Source organism: Asterias rubens, chromosome 3 (assembly GCF_902459465.1).
Source record: "Asterias rubens chromosome 3, eAstRub1.3, whole genome shotgun sequence".
Classification (NCBI taxonomy): domain Eukaryota; kingdom Metazoa; phylum Echinodermata; class Asteroidea; order Forcipulatida; family Asteriidae; genus Asterias; species Asterias rubens.
The window spans coordinates 3,162,072-3,179,597 of NC_047064.1; the positions used below are offsets into that span (position 1 = coordinate 3,162,072).

At 40.5% G+C, this 17,526-nt stretch overlaps 1 protein-coding gene across 5 annotated transcripts in view; it reads left to right on the forward strand.

Moving 5' to 3' along the window:
* The window catches only part of LOC117288167 (thrombospondin type-1 domain-containing protein 7A-like), a 116,788-nt gene that overhangs the window by 47,060 nt on the left and 52,202 nt on the right, over nt 1-17,526 (forward strand). For all 5 annotated transcript variants that reach the window (XM_033768892.1, XM_033768893.1, XM_033768891.1 and 2 more), the window contains 2 exons: nt 6,939-7,659; nt 8,793-9,065. In XM_033768892.1, coding sequence (XP_033624783.1) covers nt 6,939-7,659; nt 8,793-9,065 — 994 coding nt within the window. The remainder of the gene's footprint in view (nt 1-6,938; nt 7,660-8,792; nt 9,066-17,526) is intronic.

The following is a 17,526-nucleotide window of genomic DNA, read 5'->3' on the forward strand; positions in this document are numbered from 1 at the left end:
CTTTTTTACTGGTATATATCTGATTTCCCCACTAGGCACCTCTTATTACCATTAATACATTAGACAGATAAAATGTTGACAAGCTTGAAATTTGGGCGAATAAAACTTCATTGGGCTGGTAAAACACACAGTTATTTAAGCATTAGGCCTGAATAATAGACATAAAGATGCTGTGTATCACAGATGAATAAATAATGCAAAACGATGCAAAACTAACATGTATTAAATCGTTGCGGTACCCGCTGCTAACTCATAGGGTTAGCTAACGGGCTAGTTAGTGGTTAGACATCTGCTCTAGCAATGCAATGGTCGAGGGTTTGAATCACACCCAAGTGATTTTTCACAGAATCTTGAAAGTATTGAGTATACACATCGGTGTATGGGTAAAAAACAAATTACATATTCTTTGATGTACAACTAACATCTATTATACCAATACAAATGGTGCCAAAATTCAGCACCAATTTTATATTCCTGGTGGCGCTGTCTCACACATAAGAGCAATTCCTCTTCCACATACCACATAACAGCCACGCGTGGAGCGGGTTTAGATGGTGTCAGAAACCCGCTGGGCGAAAATCATTTCCATCCGGGCTGTAATTCTCTCCCACTAGGCTTTGATTCTGAACTAACAGTAGACTGCCATGTCAATTATGATGGCCTCGTAGATTACGGGTCTGTAGCTTCGCCATATGGATCGCATCATCCGTGGTGAAGAAAATATGTCAAGTCGAGACGGAAGATGTCCAAATTATTATTTGATTTGTCGTTGATGACTTAAAGATAAAGAGATTGAAATGAGGTTTGATTTTCAGCATCTCATAAGATGGTAAATTTCTGTTTTAGACAGACTTGAGGTTGAAGCTTGGTTTTAATCATTCTTTTAAGAAAAACTAATGTGTTTGAATCTGGTCTCTGTTTTCTAAAGAAATTATTGTGTGAAAGTCTCCATTAGGGTAATTGTGATGTTCAACATAAAACATTTATTTGGTTATTGTTATGTACATTATGTAATGACAGAACTGAACAATGTGAGATCCCCCCCCCCTCCAAACAAAAAGGAAGAATTGGAAGGGAAAAAACAATTGCTCTGTTTTCTTCTTACGCAAGAAAGGTGACACTGCCAAAGAAAAAGGAAGAAGAAATTTGAAATAAAATTATTTTCAAAAAGCTGAAAGATCTTTACTCAGATTTTACATTACAACAACTTTCATTTGTTTTTGAATTTCATCAAACAATTTCAAGGAGAAAGTGAGTCAATTTATGATATATTTGTAACTATTACAACTTCTAGATGATAGCTTACATATGGGGCCTAGTTCCTGTGAAAATTGATTTTAAAGACTTTTTTTTCAGAAAGGTTTTATAAAAAAATCAAGCTCCATCAATATGACGATGACAAAACAATTGATTTAACAGCAGGAAATGAGAACAACAATTTATTCCCCATCATCTTTGCATTTCTCCCGAAAAAAAAAGAAAAAAAAGAGGGGGGGGGTGGAATTGAAGTCTCAAAAGGCATGTTGGATACCTTATGGTATTTTATTTTTATTTAAAGCACGGCCACGGAATCCCCTTGCCGCAAATCATGCTATCAGTTCACTTGAAACTGTCAAGATTAATTTCATCACGATAGTGTCGGGCCATGCTTCTCTGAACATCGGTCTGAAGGAGCATCAGGGCCTCTTGTAACGGCCTCTTGTTTGAGCAGACACGACCCACGAAATAGAACTCGCCTGGTTAACAGATGAGAGTTAAGACATAAAGATGTTATCGGGGGGTTGCCTTCTAGCGGGACTCAATCATACCGCTGAGATGCTTAGAAGATGGAATCTGCTTAGCGAGTTTTTGACTCAATAAATTATGAGGAGGTTTTAAGTGGAAGGAATCTGTATGCAACAAAAAATTTCTTCTACTGAAGGCAATTCCATATTAATATTTAACAGCAGGTATTTTTTTGTTAAAGTTTTAGCGAGCAGATTTTACTTTACTGGGAAATACAGGTGCACAGGGTTAGCCTTCCTCTCATTCTTGGAGAGATGCTTAGCTGAGCAACTTTGCTAAGCACATTTGACTACCAGAGGGACATTGGCCTTTACAGAAGATCAACAACAAATAAAAGTATATACCTTACAAAACAACTTTAAGCAAACTTTGTTTTAGTCAGACCTCAAACCTGTAGAGAGTTTCCAAAGTCCAACTCAGTTTCCAATAGTTATACTTTACGGGTTAACACGAGTTAGCTTTGGAGTTTCATTAAATAAGATGACATCTGTGGTAACTCCTTCACTTCAACCTCAAGCGCTCCTCTTAATCCAGACAAGGCAAATAATTGTGGTTCATGAATCCAAAACGGTTCAGTCCTATTTTTGTTTTCAGAGTGCAGGTGGAACATTATAGTTTCAGATTGCAAATCACTCAATACTTGACAAGAATATTTGACTTTAGAACATGCATACATCTTTAATGATTTTTTTTTACATTAACAAGTGACCCCCGGGGTCTGCCAGATCTTGAGTTCCAAAGAACCCCCCCCCTTGTCAAAGAGTAACCACGCCCATGTACAGCTACCGCTATCAATATACAAGTAGCTACAGTAGCACTGAAATGTTCTTCACTTCACCCTTCCTCTGAAATCTATCATATCCCAAAAAGAACATGTATGCACTATAAAGACAAACTCAGACACCCACACACAAACCAGATGGTGTTATCTCACAAGTTTTGCCCTAGATTCAATGTAAATTAACCCAGTCCCACCAAATATATGCGCATGATAATCAAGTATCATTACTGCGCCGCATCCATCTCAACCAAAATATTCCTTGTGCCTCTAGTAAAGTTGATTAATGTGAACTCATTTTTCACTAGAATTTGTCACGGAGCCCCCACACATTAATTGCGTAATTTATACACTGCACTGTTTACCGGTTGACCCCCCCTTTGTCTTGTCTTTTGACGTTGTGTCAATCAGTTGGTTATCTTCTACTACTAATGCAACTGGCACAGTGCACAAGATTAATGATCCTGTCTCTTGGCATTTGTCACCTGTTTCATCATCAGGTGTGCGCCTGTAATTGGTAACCTACCTGGCGTATACCAGGGACTGTCGCAAGAGTGCGCTGCCCTCAATTAGAGTAAACGGTCCGAGTGCGCTTGATCAGTCCTACGGGAAAGGGGGGGGGGGGTTCTGACAAGTTGTTTGATGTGAGAAGGGGGGGGGGTTAATGGATGAGAACATTACAGCAAAGGATTTCAGTCTTTTCAGCTGATTAGGTTGGCATAATCTAGAGAAGGCGAGGGGATCAAATTGTGTGTGTTGATTGCTTACTCTGTCAGGCTCTTCGTGAGCGAAGCAGATCTTCATTAGGCTATCGGTAATCAGCATCCTATCCAGTTCGGAAATCTAGGTGTAGTTTATTAATCAAAGTACAGTAAACATGCTCTAAATTAAAAAGGCATGAATCTGAAAGCAGCGGAAGCGCACATACTTAGGTCTGTGTTATGTAACCTCTGTGGACGTTACTTCGTTCTGTGCACAATGTATTCTTCAACACTGACGAAAGCACTGTGTGGCGGTGTGTAAGTCCACAGAGTGTACATAACCCTGCCTTGTGTGTGTATTCTTCAACACTGGTGCAAACACTGTCACATGTGTAGGTCCACATAGCATTTCTAAACCCTGTCTTATGTGGACCTCTTTTTTACTCTTGTCCACACTTTGTATGTAATGCTTTCCCAGTTATATGGTACATTGCTCTAAAGATGAACCTTGCCATGTAACACTTTTTTTATCATTAGTTACACCCATAGAATGAACTCGAAAAATCATAATCGCTTAAAAGGACATAATGATGAGGAGACAAACGGCGTACACTTTGGTATGACAAATACCATTACTCCTCCTGCCCCCTCAAGTTACGTTTCACTTTCACATTCATGGTTCCTTTGCATGAGGTGCAGCATACTTATCCTGGCCTGTAATTTGGGTGTCCAAATTTATACAAATAAAATGCCCCCAGAAATTGGTAGATTTGCATTTTATGTTGGTACATTCAGCATCTGCAAGGGTTCAATAGGAGAGGAAAAATGTTGCCGCATCTCATGACGTCATCAACGTCTGTAAAGTTTAACCTCAGGAAATGCTCTCCTTCAACATTTGTCTCAATCTATCATCATTGAGAAAGTCCTGATAAGTCGCAGCTCATTTTGGTGCAATATTACTCTTTGAATAACCCCCTCTTTGTATGGTAAGAGATTGACACCTCCATGTAGTTTCCCCTGCAATCATTTATACGCGAAACCCAGATTGGTGTGACAAGCAAAGTCCCCCGGGCGAGGCTTTCTGTCACAGTGCGAAGCACCGCTTCCAGATTATTTTCATTTTTTCCCTTCTTTTTCGTCTTACAATGGCACATTCGGTTATCGTTTTGTACTTTCCCGGTAATTCAAGCATTTAAGAAAACTTGTGGGTTTTTTTCTTTTTGTTTTTTGTTTTTTTGCAGTCTCACAACGGCACAATCAGATATCGTTTTGTACTTTCCCGGTTTCTCCGAGTTGAGGCAGTGAAAAAAATTGTTGTGTGTCGGTGAATTTCAATACTCAATGTTAGAACCAAGTGATAAAGTGTTACTTTGAGTGTTTTGTGGGGATAGAGTAGGTGTGGTTAGCTGTCTCCATGGGGGGGGGGAGGCTCCCTGAAAGTATTGTAAATATGTGAAAGTGGACTTATTTAGGAAGGAATGATCCATTAGACGTAAAAATATTCCATATTTACCAGGGAAACTATTACGATGTCAGAACTTTCTGTGCCCATGTTTGTTCTGTGTGCTTGTTGGAGCAAACAGAAATGTTAAAGTATCTTTCGTGTGTGGGGAAGAAGGACATAACAGATAGTTACCAGAGAAAGGGCATAAGAAAGTAATGAGTAAAGTGTGTAATTTTGAGAAAACCGAGTGTGAAAGTTTGATCGGTTTTCTGCCAATCATTTAGACATCCTAGCAAGGTTAAAAGCTGCATGGGAATGGGGGAAAAATATCTTTATCAAAAATAACTTGTCTTGACAAAGAATAAGCTCCAAGAAAAATGTGCAATATTACTTGCCCGTTAAGTCTGAGACTAAATGATGTCACAACAACCAGTTAAAACATCTGTCACATGCACAATGACTATCTACAAACCGCAAATCATGTCCACTTAAAAAACCAAGTCCGTTTTAAATTCCTGTCAGCCACTTCAGCTCAAATTTGTATTTTGCTTGGCCCTAATGGACCGACCATAATCCCTACCCATTTGGAGTGGAGGCAAGCTATCTAACCTCTCTCTTGAATCTGTCCCGGTAATCTGCAAAACGCTTGTTTGCCAACGACACGGAATATGAACCATTGCTTGGAGGGGGGATTTGGCTTGCCGATGTTGCAAGCTTTAGTCGTTGAACTTGTGCAATTGTGCAGCAATGGCCCCTGGCATGGTTAGCATGTACAAAAACCAATCTCAGAGCCCGATCCATGTACAATGCACTCTTCTCCAGCCAACTGTTGGTATTTTTCCAGCAAAGCTTGAGTGCGTGTAGGTTTTACTAGTTAAGTGTCCTCTTGTGGGTGGGGGGGGGGGGGGCTCTGATTCTGTGTTTGCACAGTATAAGCTCTATGCTGTATTGATTTATATACATATTCAGAAACATCCATTTTCTTGGGGTTGTGTGTACATTGTGGGGGCAATGCATCCTGTACATTAACGAACAGCAAATAAGTAAAAGTGTTAGAGACATAAGCTTCGGGGCTGTGGGGAAACCATTTCATCCGTACTGATGTGTTACATTAAAAAAAAGTGTGTTTTCAGCCCTGAAGGCTGGTTTGCAAATCTGAGAAAACGGCAGAGACCAAGAAAGAAAAAACCTTTGATACACTCTTGGGGTTATTTCATTGCCCGGCAGTGCATTGGTTGCACTTCCAAAGAGCCTAAGTACATACACTTGTCTCTTTTTGGATGCCCTGATAAGATTATATGAAAATTAAGGTTAAAGCAGCATTTGATCTTTAAACGTTCAATGAAGAACATTGAAGTCCATCTACACACACACAAAGTTATGAGTAGGATTCTTCTTTAATATGATGGGTGGGGGGGGGGGGGGTACATAGACCTTTAAAATGTCAAAGGGTCCATTACACAGAATGGTTGCACTCAAAAACAGTGTCATAGAGTGTCATGGCCGAGTGGTTAAGAGCATCGAATTCAAGTTCTGGTTCTAAGTCACCAGAGTGTGGGTTCGAATCCCGGTCGTGACACTTGTGTCCTTGAGCAAGATACTTTACTATAATTGCTTCTCTTCACCCAGGGGTATAAATGGGTACCTGCAAGGGTAGAGGTTGATATTGTGTATGAAAATGTCTTTGGAGCAATATAAACGGTTGGCCAGGTTGTATACTCCCATGGGAGCTGAGAAATATTAAAAAGGGATGTTATTGGCCCTATGACCAGGGCACTAATGTAAAGCGCATAAAAAAATTCTTAGTGTAGGGTTAGATGTGCATTAGAAAATTGCATAAGAATGTATTTTGCATCCTTCTTCAAATAATTGTTATTATTATATATTTCTGGTAATGAAACCAAGGATGCCTCTTACATGTTAGTGAACTCAATCACCTCTGCAGCTCGCATGCCTTAAAACCTGTAAGCTAGGGTGATTGCTATGTGAACCAGAAACACCAGGGTGAGTTCTTTACTTGCACTACCAGTCCTAATGCACAAGATCTAAGGCTTAATGTCCGATCCAGAGGACAGAGTAACTATGGTAGAGGCATCTTGCTCGAGGGCTCAAGTGCCATGACCAGGACTGGAACCCACACTTTGCAGATTAGAAACACCAAAGTTAATTCCGATGCTCTTAACTGCATGACACACAATTTGAAACTGTTATTTGTTTTGTTTCTTTGTAGGTCCATGGGGTATATGCAACGGCAACCAATGCGGCTTTGCTGGGAGCCAAACTCGCCATGTGTGGTGCACCCATCCAGTACTTAACACCCAACCCCCGTCCAAATGTGATCAAGTGACCATGCCAGAGAGCCGAAGAAACTGTTTCAAAGTCTGCGAGGAGCACAGGCACCTCTTTGCGTGGCTCTCGGGCGACTGGGAAAAATGTGAACGCCTGGACGACTCTGGAAAATTGACATGTGGTGAGACGTCCATCGGAGTCAAGACGAGGGCCGTTAAGTGCATTGACACTAGTACAGGTTTTCTTAAAGAGGACACAAGAGAGGTTGTGCCTCAGTATATCTGTGAGCAGTTTGAGCCCAAACCATTCACGGAGATGGAGTGCTTCACGCCCTGCCCACAGGACTGCATTGTGGGTACTTTTAAACATTGGAGCGAGTGCACGAGTTCGTGTGGCAACGGCACACAGACACGTACTCGTGAGGTCGTGGTCCCGCCTATACGCGGGGGGAGGAGCTGTCCCAATCTCAGCGAGACGAGGATATGTAAGAATAATCCACCGTGCGTAAGTAGAGAGTTTACGTATTTTACTAAAGTGGGTACATGGATGAAGTGCCAGTCGCCAGCGAGGGCAGCCTCGGGGAACAGCGGAGTGCCTGGGATTGGTCTGCAGTCAAGGAGTGTTTCGTGTCTGACTGGTAATGGGCACAAAGTTGATGATGGGTAAGCTTGTTTTGTTTTGTTTACTTCAACTCCTTTTTTCTTAGCTTCTTTTGGTGAAGACTTGTTAAGAAACGTTTGGAATTGTAATCAGGGCCTATAATTCCATTGGTTTGCTTACCGTACGTCTTCGCTTACACAGCCTAAGCAGAAAATCTGCCCTTGCCCTGTAAGCGAAGAATTTTAATAGCAGGCGCAGACCCGTAAGCAGTGCCATGAAATTCAAGTGAGGTAGGCTCCAATGAGTTCGTGTTCGGTGGCATTTGCCACTGATGAGCCTTCCTGGCATGTGACTCTAGTGCAGAAACTCAATGAGAATTGTAGATTTCCTTGACTAGAAACCCTCTGCTAAATAGAACTTGGTATCACTTTATCATTAAATCAATCAATACATTAATCAATAAATCTCATACACAGTATCCCACAGTAATTTCTCAAATAGTACCCTTTGAGAGTTTTTTTAAAAGCAAACAATCAAGCAGATGTCATTTGATACTGTTAGGAACACTGTTTCGGATACTTTTAATAAGGGAATTAAAGGGTAGCGACGAGTTCTTACACGGCCGTTTAAAGCCGGCAGGGTCGAATTGCTGTGTGATAAAAGCCCAAGCCGAAGACGAGGGCTTTTTCCGCACGGCAACGACCCTGCGAGGTTTTAAACGGACGTGTAAGAACGAGTCACTACTCTTTTATTACCCATTCATAAATGCCCTTTTGTTAAAAAACGTTAAAAAAATACAGTAACAGACACTTTGACAGTTGAAAATTCGAGGTTTGAAATATTTGTTTCAAAAACTTTGTGAAGAGTATGTTGCGCGTGGTTTGTGTGTATGGGCGCGCGCGATTAGAAACAGATTACGCGCGCAGGCTTAGAAAAAAATTACGCGCGCGCGCTTAGAAATAGATTATGCGCTGTTACATAGCTATGAATTGCGCAATCCGCGTGATAATCTTGAGCGCCGACACGCGGAAGCCAGCTGGTTATAAACTCTGGTTATTATCAACCGTTTAAACACCCCCACATGACGCGCTCTCCACCAATAGGAGTAGAGAAACTGTCCGGGTATTTATGAATACCCATTTATGGATACCCATTTATGGATGTTCTCTAAATTCTATCCCATATTTCTCACCAGCCTCTGCTACCTCAATCAAAACACCATAGTGCCCTCAAAGTTCCAGTCCTGTCTGGTCCCGCGCGACTGCGACACCACTAGCTGGTCAAGCTGGAGCAGCTGCCCAAACCCCTGTCGCCAGGCCATCAGGGATGCCGAGGTGGGGACCGTGTACAAGGAGCGTAAACGCAGCATCACTGTAGCTCCCTTGGGAGGAGGGACGCTCTGTCCGAAGCTGGTTGAACGGCTTCCGTGTCCTGAAGCCGACGATGAGACAAGACTGGAATGCCCCAGGTCAGTATTGCATATATCTATATAGTATCTGCATAATAGTACAAATTAACACTGTGTCATAATGTATATCTTGATTCGTACTTATTATGTGATTTAAGGCATTGCTTGGTGAGGTATCAATGTATATTTATACTTGGTTTGTTGTAACACCATGTGTATTCTACTAGCTGAGTAGATTATGTTCTTTTTGTGAACTTGTCTTGCTAAATGTTCTACTAAATACCGCAGATTAGATTTGTTGGGAATTCGGGAGTACATGATCTACCCAGCATGTAGAGTGTGTTACCGCAAGCCAAATATACATAAACTTATCCTCTTTAAGATTTTGTTTACATCCAAAAGTAAGGGTTTTATTGTTTCAGTTATGAAATGCTGCTAGCAAGTTTTGAGCAATTTACTTGTTTTTAGCTTTTCTTCTTGGATGTTGCTCAACCGTGGCTCCTTTGCCTTTTAATGGCTTCCTGGCCGATGACGGCAAATTTACATACATCAAAGTCGCAGACAATTCAAATGTCACAATGTCGCCTGCCATGTGTACCCAGGCCAAATAGCGTCTTGCTGTGCAAAGATGCCGACCTTGTTTGTGCCTGCCAAGTGAGAACCGAAACGTGTCGCTTGTGATTAATTTGGTTCGGGAATAGGAGGGAGATTAGGGCAGTGGGACGATACCTTGCTCCGCGATTAGAATGTGAGGAGAATTATTAAGACGTTAAGATTGATGGCAAGGACAGAGGTCTCTGATTCTGAAGTGCTGAGTGAAGTCAGGATTAATAGCAATTACAAATCAAGTGATCTCACCTTGATAAGAAAATAAAAATACCAACTTTCTTGGAAATAAGGAGCTATAATATTTACAAACTTGGGTGAATAATTATTATAACAACATGATTGTTCAAGTGATGTCAAAATTACTAGCAATTACATGTACAAAACAAGTGATCTCACCTTGATAAAAAAAACTAAAAACTTCAACTAATTAAATTGTTTATGGTGTTGAGAAACTACGATATTTCCTGATTTGTGTGAATAATTATAAGAACAGTACAATTTTTGGGGTGCATGAACGTAAGTAGCAATTACAAATCAGGTAAACTTTCCTTGATTAGAAAGTAAAAACAATACGACTTAAAAGTTGTAGATGGAATTGAGGAAATGTGATTTTTCTTGATCTGTATTTATAGTTTTTAAAACAACATGATTGTTTGAGTGAATGAACGCTATTAGCAACTACAAATCAAGTGATCACTCCTGATTAAATACTAAAAAAGCATCAAATGCTGAAAAGTTTTTGATGGAATTGAGGAGCTGTGGTTTTTCCCAGACTGTGTGAAACAATTAATATTAAAAAAATACAAATTGTTAAATATTATATTAAGGAGAATCCGACTTGGAACTAAAATATTATTTGTTTTTTGTTTGTGATTTTTGTACCCTGTGTCCTCATGTCACTGAACATTTTGTGTTTCAGTCTTGACTCATGGTTTTCCTTATTTTCAAGAGCTTATAGGTCAGTAAAGATGAAGAAAAAGGTCATATGGGAGGTTTTCCACTGTCCTAATTCTTCATCTCCAAAGGCCATAAATGAAAATTCTTTTGGGACTACAACATTTTTTAAAAACTTGAATATAGACAAGATGTATCCCGTGCAGGCGTTGCTCCAAACACATAAATACTCCAAACAAAAAAGGAATCAGAGCACAATGTAAACTACACCATGTTACACACAACATCACAAAGTCTATATCCAACTAAATTTTGACTGTCCAAAACTGTTGGCGGATTCACGTTACCAATTTACCTGCAGCCAAGATTGACCTGTACGTGTCCCATTACCGGAGCATTACCGCTAAACTAGACTGCACTTACTTTGAATCCTTGCCCATCGTCCCCAAGTTCCGCACACAAACACTCAAGAACTGGAAATTCCCAGTTGACCCTCGCTGCTCAAGTACCGAATCCTCTGAAAAACAAGACAGCATTTTTTTTTGCTGCACCCCCAAACCGAACAATGTTCTGTTCTTCTTGTCTGTTTGGGTTTTTTCTTTTCCTTGAGAAAATGTTTGCTGTTTGCCAAGCTTGAAGATAATTGGAAAGAAAACCAGGAGCAAGAAGTAAAAAGAAAAAAAAGCTACAACCATCACATGAACATTGGAGACTAATGCCGACGGCTTTGTACGGTATATAGGGCATACGATATGGTAGGGACCAATTCACTCGTTAATGGGCAATAAGGGCAACGTATATCCGTCTATCATGTGCAAAATGAGCCGTACTGTCTCCACATTATCTGCATGCCAGTGTCAGAATTAAGGTTAGTAACCTGGGTTTGGCTGGCACTCAGTTTACAGCGAGTGGGCAGTGAAAAGAAAAAAAAGAAGTAGTTTCCAGGCACAATAGTTTACTTTATAAAAAAGCCTGGGCTTCCGGTTAGAAGCTGTTTTTGATGTGGCAAGTTTTTAAGCGAGCTTAAGCTTTAATTTCCTCTTGAGAAGGGTTTTGTTTGAATGGCAGAGCCAGACCACTAATGCATTATAATTCTTGATCAGAAAATATAATGTCCCTAGAACATGAGAGTCTCTTGAGATTTCATCTATTGATTTTTTTCTCTTTCTCTCAATGCTCCTCTTTTTAGTAGTCTCATCTCGTATCTCCCTTGTTGTCCTCAGCATCTTCACAAAGTCTGCTCTCTTTTTCTATCACATCCATTTCACTTTTTATCTTATCCATTCATCTTTAATATTCCTGTCCTCTTTTCATCTCGCTCTATTCACCCTTCGCCCCTCACCATCATTCTATTTTTGTTACATCCTTTCTGTATTCCTTTAAGACAAGGTATAACCTTACCTTCTAGTTTATGCCTGCCCTTTAATGGTTTTATTATCCCTGTGTCAGCTTTCCTCCCATCTGTCTTAAAATCTCTTCCACCCTTACCCATCTCAAATCTCGTTCTCCTTCCGCTTTCTGCTGTTTCATATGCTTGTAAAGTCTTACTTATTAAACTCGGTATACCCGCCTCTTTCCAACTTCAACAACAGTATATTTCTGGAACAAAGGAGAAAAATATCTGTTGCAAAATCCCTCACAAATCAAAAGGACCTTTGCTATAAATACACAAAGTGGAAATGGTTTCACATTTCAAACGGAGCAGAGTCTTTCTCAAAGGCTATTTCAATAACGGAATCTTATGATCTGATTTACCACATCTAATTTCCCTCTTATCCATCCTGGTTAACTTGTTGTTCCTTTGTGTGCCTCCATTTGTTCCTCCCTGTTCCCCTTCCTCCTTTGTGTCTTACTCTCTTTCTTAAGATAGAGCGTCTTCTGTACCTTGTTCTTTCCTCTTTTCATCCCATCCATCATTTCCTTCCTTTTTCTTTTTTTCTTTCTCCATGGCTTATCAAACTCTAAAAGTATCCAGGCTCTTTTTTTTTTGAATCGTGGAATCAGATCGCGTTTCACAGCCTAAGCTAAAATCAAACCCCAGTGTCCCTATAGACTTCCGACTTTTCTCTGTATAACTTTATATGATTACTGGAGCACTTACACTGTGCATCTGGTCACAGTAACAGATTCATCTTCAGCCACTGACATGTCTGAAGTATCATATTTATTTCATTGAGGCCCTGTCCTGATTTTAAAACTGAATCCAAGTGACCACTGACCTGTTTAATGAAAAATACACAGATAAAAGTGATATAGAAGTACATCTGTCGTATATCCTTTTACACTAAATGGTTTCTAGCAGCCTCGGATAAACTTTTAGAAGTGTGCCAAATATGAGCATGTGCCTTGAATTTTCTTCAGTTTTTATTTTTTTGGAAGTTTTTTTTTTGGGGGGGGCTTTGCTCGCGGGATTTACGTGCCCTGTCTGTGTGCAGTTAAAGGAGAGAATTTTCAACGACCCACACTGATTGAATAGAAAACAGGATATGTAAATTGCTGGACACTCTAATGGGACCATGTGCACCAGGTGAAAACATTGTGAGACCGAGTCCAGGCATCTTTGGGGGTTGTGGGGAGTTTGTGTTCGTGGTTGTGTAAATAACCCTGGCGGCTCCTTCGTAGCTTTGGGTGAAATCTCTAAGTACATTTCTTTTCTTTTTTTCATTCAAAAGGATATATACAAGTGTTTGAATGACCCAGTTCTCAGTTGAAGATTTGTGATAACTGACACCAAGAAAAAAACAACAGAAAATAGTACAGGATTTCCAGTGGATGTTTTTGAAACCCATAGTAGGTTTTGCTCTTTTGCATAACAGGCTTATCATTTTCCAATGTAAGAGTTTTTACCAGACATTTTTACTTTATTTTTATTTTTGGTGCGGCCTAATTTGAGGCAAAGACATAAATTGGGGGCTTGTATCAAACCATTCGTTTGTGGATTTTTTTTAAACCGTTTTTTTTTTTTTTCCCCCGATCCATAAAGGCAGCTCTTTTGAACTGCATCACGTGTATAATTCTTAAACAATAATAGGTCATTGGTTCTAATCCTACGCAAGTCAATTTGTCTTTGTTCTACCCCAAAACATTTATATTTACCCAGTCAGTTTCCCTTGTTAAAAAAATATAGTACACATCTTTGCAATGCATTAAAAGCTTGACTACGTCACAGTGTAGAACTCTGTCTTTTGTTAGTAGTAGTAAAATTATTCCATTTGGGGGGGGGGGGGGGGGGGGGGTTAATGTCGCGTTCCCCCCCCCCTCCCCCTTTGTTTTCTTCTTCTTCTTGGGAGGGGGGGGGGTGCTCTGGATGGTTCTCTGGATTTGGGTCAAGAGGTAACTATCTGTTGAAATCATACATTTCAACTATCAAGGCTTTTACTTGTGCCCATAGGCCTACTCCCCAACCACTCTCAAGTCGTTAAATATTTAGGTAAATCACTGTTTTAGGAAGATCACGCCCATGGGAAGCAGGCCAATTTATGGGCCATCTGGCAAATAATACTGCACCAATATTTGGGACACTTTCTAGGCGGCAACAGATTTAGTGTTTTCAAGTTGTCCATCACCCCTGAGGACCCTGGTTGTAACACTTGAAAGGAACCGGTGATCCCTGCTTCCATAAATTCAGTATTTTTGCACTTGAGAGCTGACAAGTACTTTCATTGAGGCACTACCTGGGTGTTGAACAGTCCCCACATTGGCGTTATAGCCATAATTCAAATAAAATGGTGGTCAGTGTGCTGGCGAGGATTTTGAAAAGTGGGAGTGCAAATTGAAAAATAGGGAGTGCATTTGTTTCACCAAAAACCCTTTATGTCATTTGCACCAAACCACAATGGTGCAAATGACGTAAAGGCTAAGGGTTGGGAACGTTTTGGTAAGTTGTGCCTCATGACTTGCTCCGGCTCTCCCTGAATCTGCAGAAAGTCTCCCTTCTGATGAACATGAAAGTCTGCCTGATTATATGCAGAGTTTTTCCCTATATATGTTGAATTTAAAATTTCTCTGTGATTGTTGTACAAAATCTCCCTGATTGCAAGATGCAAATTTTGGCAGCTCAGTGCCACGAACTGAATCATTGTTAAAGCTGGTTTCAGCAGAGTAAAGTTTTAAATTGTTTTACTGTGAGAAAATGTTTATCTACTGGCACTAACTTAGAGTTGATTTCAAGTCTTAGATCGCGGTTATTCATCTGCATCTCAGCCACGAAAAACGCCCTCACAAATATTAGCTGTCACGTGCCCTAATTTGCAATCTAAATCATTCGCTCGTCCCCAGCACCTTGCTTTAACCAAAGGTGCTGGGATGGGCATCATGCACTGTCATTGGTTTAACAATGCGCAGTCCCATCATGCATCACACTCACGCTGCACCATATTTCTATGCACTGCATACATGACGTACTTCCTGAACAAGAATCTGTGCAAGCCATTAGCCCATCCCAGCGGTCCTGGATAGACTGGCCGCTGGGGCCGAGCGAATCTAAACCATAGGCTATGACGGAGGTTTATTATAAGAGGGCGCTGTTTCAGCCAATAATGTAGCAGCTATCAGGATGACTAAAAGCCACGATCAAAGAGTTTGAACAAAGTCTAGCACTAGCTTTGAGTAGGATATTGGGATTCCCTTTTTCTAGAAATGAAGGCTGGTTGACCTGAGTTGACTTAATCATGATTTAACTCTGATCCCTGTAACAAGTCTGCTGGCTTTGTGCTAAATCTCTAATCTTCTGCCAATGAAAAAATAGCGCCTGCCTAGATTATCTAGATTCTCGCTAACTTGTGGCAATTTATTTTAATGGAAAATCGGTTTATGAAACACAGGGTTAGGGAAAAGTATGATATTACTAAATCATATGATTTTTTATCCCCCCACTTAAAACCCCTTCTTCTTAGAAAATAAAAGAGCAAGTTCACGGCCACCAAAGCGCGTTCAAACAGTGCCAGGCATTGTATTTAATCTGTGAATTTTTATTGCAGCCTTTTAAGACAATTAGAAATGTTGATACCCATTTCCTCACACTTTAAGCCCAGCCACATTACAAGGTACAATCTCTCTCCCGGGAGTATTGAACACTTCCTGCATTGACATATTTACTGCACACGCCTTCAATTTGGGTAGTCATAAACCTCAAGAAAGTGGTCATTTACAAGTCCGACTTGACACAGCGCAGTGGTGTGTGCCCTTGTACTTGGTCTTCAACTACCGCGCCTTGGAATGGTATTAGAGCTACCCCTGGTTTCAATCAACACCTTTGTGGCAACAATAAATGTCTGTCCTCTTTTATGTCATTCCACTCCCCTAATTGAAAGGGAAACCTTGGGAATTTGTTAATCATCATTTGACGGTTTGGCGCAATTTCATAAAGCTGCTTAGCAAATGTTTCATAAAGCAAAACAATTTGTATAGAACCAGCTATGAAAAATATACTTGAAATGGTATTTTGGCTGGTAACAAGTTTCTGCTTGGCAAGATTTTTTTGTGCTAAGCAATTTTGCTGTGCTTAACAGCTTTCTGAAATTTGATTTCTTTGACGAACCTTGCTCTGTGGAATGTATCTAGGAGAAACTATAGGATGTATAGGACAGATCTTATTTTGACACTTATAAGCCTCGGGGTGATTGTCCCGAATTGATTTTTGTTCTTCTCTTTTTGCCACCCCCCCCCCCCCCTCCTTGCCTGTCTTCTTTTTGTATCTTCAAGGCATCAAAAGGTCATCTCCCCTTCGTTTTCCAATTTTTGATGCCTTGATTTGAGATTTGTGTTTCCAATGGGATTGTGCCGAGATCTTGCTCTGTTCAAAAAAGTTGTGTCATGTTGAAAGTGTGCTGATAATGTTCCCCTCTGTTTTATTGTCTGACTGTTGAATTTTCAACTAAATGTAAGATATATTGGTGGCTGTTAGTAATCCTTTTGGTGTGCTGTGTTAATAAATAAGTACAGTGGGAAAAGTAGTTTGTTGCAAAACTTGCACAGCCTTTAGCAATATGGCGTGTCTATACCAAGGGGTTAAGAGAACGGGTGTTCCTGATCAGCAGAGTGTTGGTTCGAGACCCCATTCGTGACACTTGTGTCCTTGAGCAAGATGCTTCTACTATAATTTCTGTGTCCTTTTGGTGGGACATAAAGCTTCAACCCCGAAAATGAGCTTATCACAAAAAGAATTATGCTGACCAGAGTAAAATTACAATTTTTGACTGGTATCCTGCTTATTTCTGTTAAGCGAGAATTTGTTAAGCAAAACTGCTTACTTAATTAAGCAGCTCTATGAAATTGGGCTCAGAAGTGAACACTGGAAATGACGCTTTAACGTTTGGCTGTCTCATCCCTCTTAAACTACACTTCACAGACATTAACGGCCGCTAAATTCTGGTCTTCCTCCTCAACTTTCTCCACAGGCGGTAATTCTTTCATCCTCATCCTCAAGCCTCTTCAGGGTATCACTAGCACATCGTCAAAGTGTAATATTTCCCTGTAATAATATAACAGAATCCGCCTGAAATATACCAGGTGTGTGCTAATCGGTATTGAATGACCATACTAGTGTGTAATTGTGCCAACCTTGGGGGCCCCCCAGTATTACAACTCAAGGCATGAAGAAACTGGCAGGAATAAATTCTGCGGCCGGTCGGTCATGTATTCCCGCAAGCATGTTGAGCGCAAAAAGGTGTAAAGAAAACTGCCCAGGTGTAAGGTTCCCATGAATTTTTTATCCGTTTGATTTTTTATTGCTTCTTATAAAATGAGCTATGTACAATGGCCGACAGATTTATTAGCCGAGATGCATGCGCATTCCTTTGGACCCAAAGTAAGATGGAGATATGATGAATGGGTTAACTGTTTAATATAAGCAGAGAGAAAGGTCTATGGTCCATTCTCTATGATATAAGTGTGGTGTTCTGGTTCTGGTGAAGTACTTACTGCACAATCTACACATATCAAGATGTCCACGTGCAGGTGACTGAGCAGCAAAGATTTACATGAAGTGACCCCCCCCCCCCCCCCCCCCCCGATGATG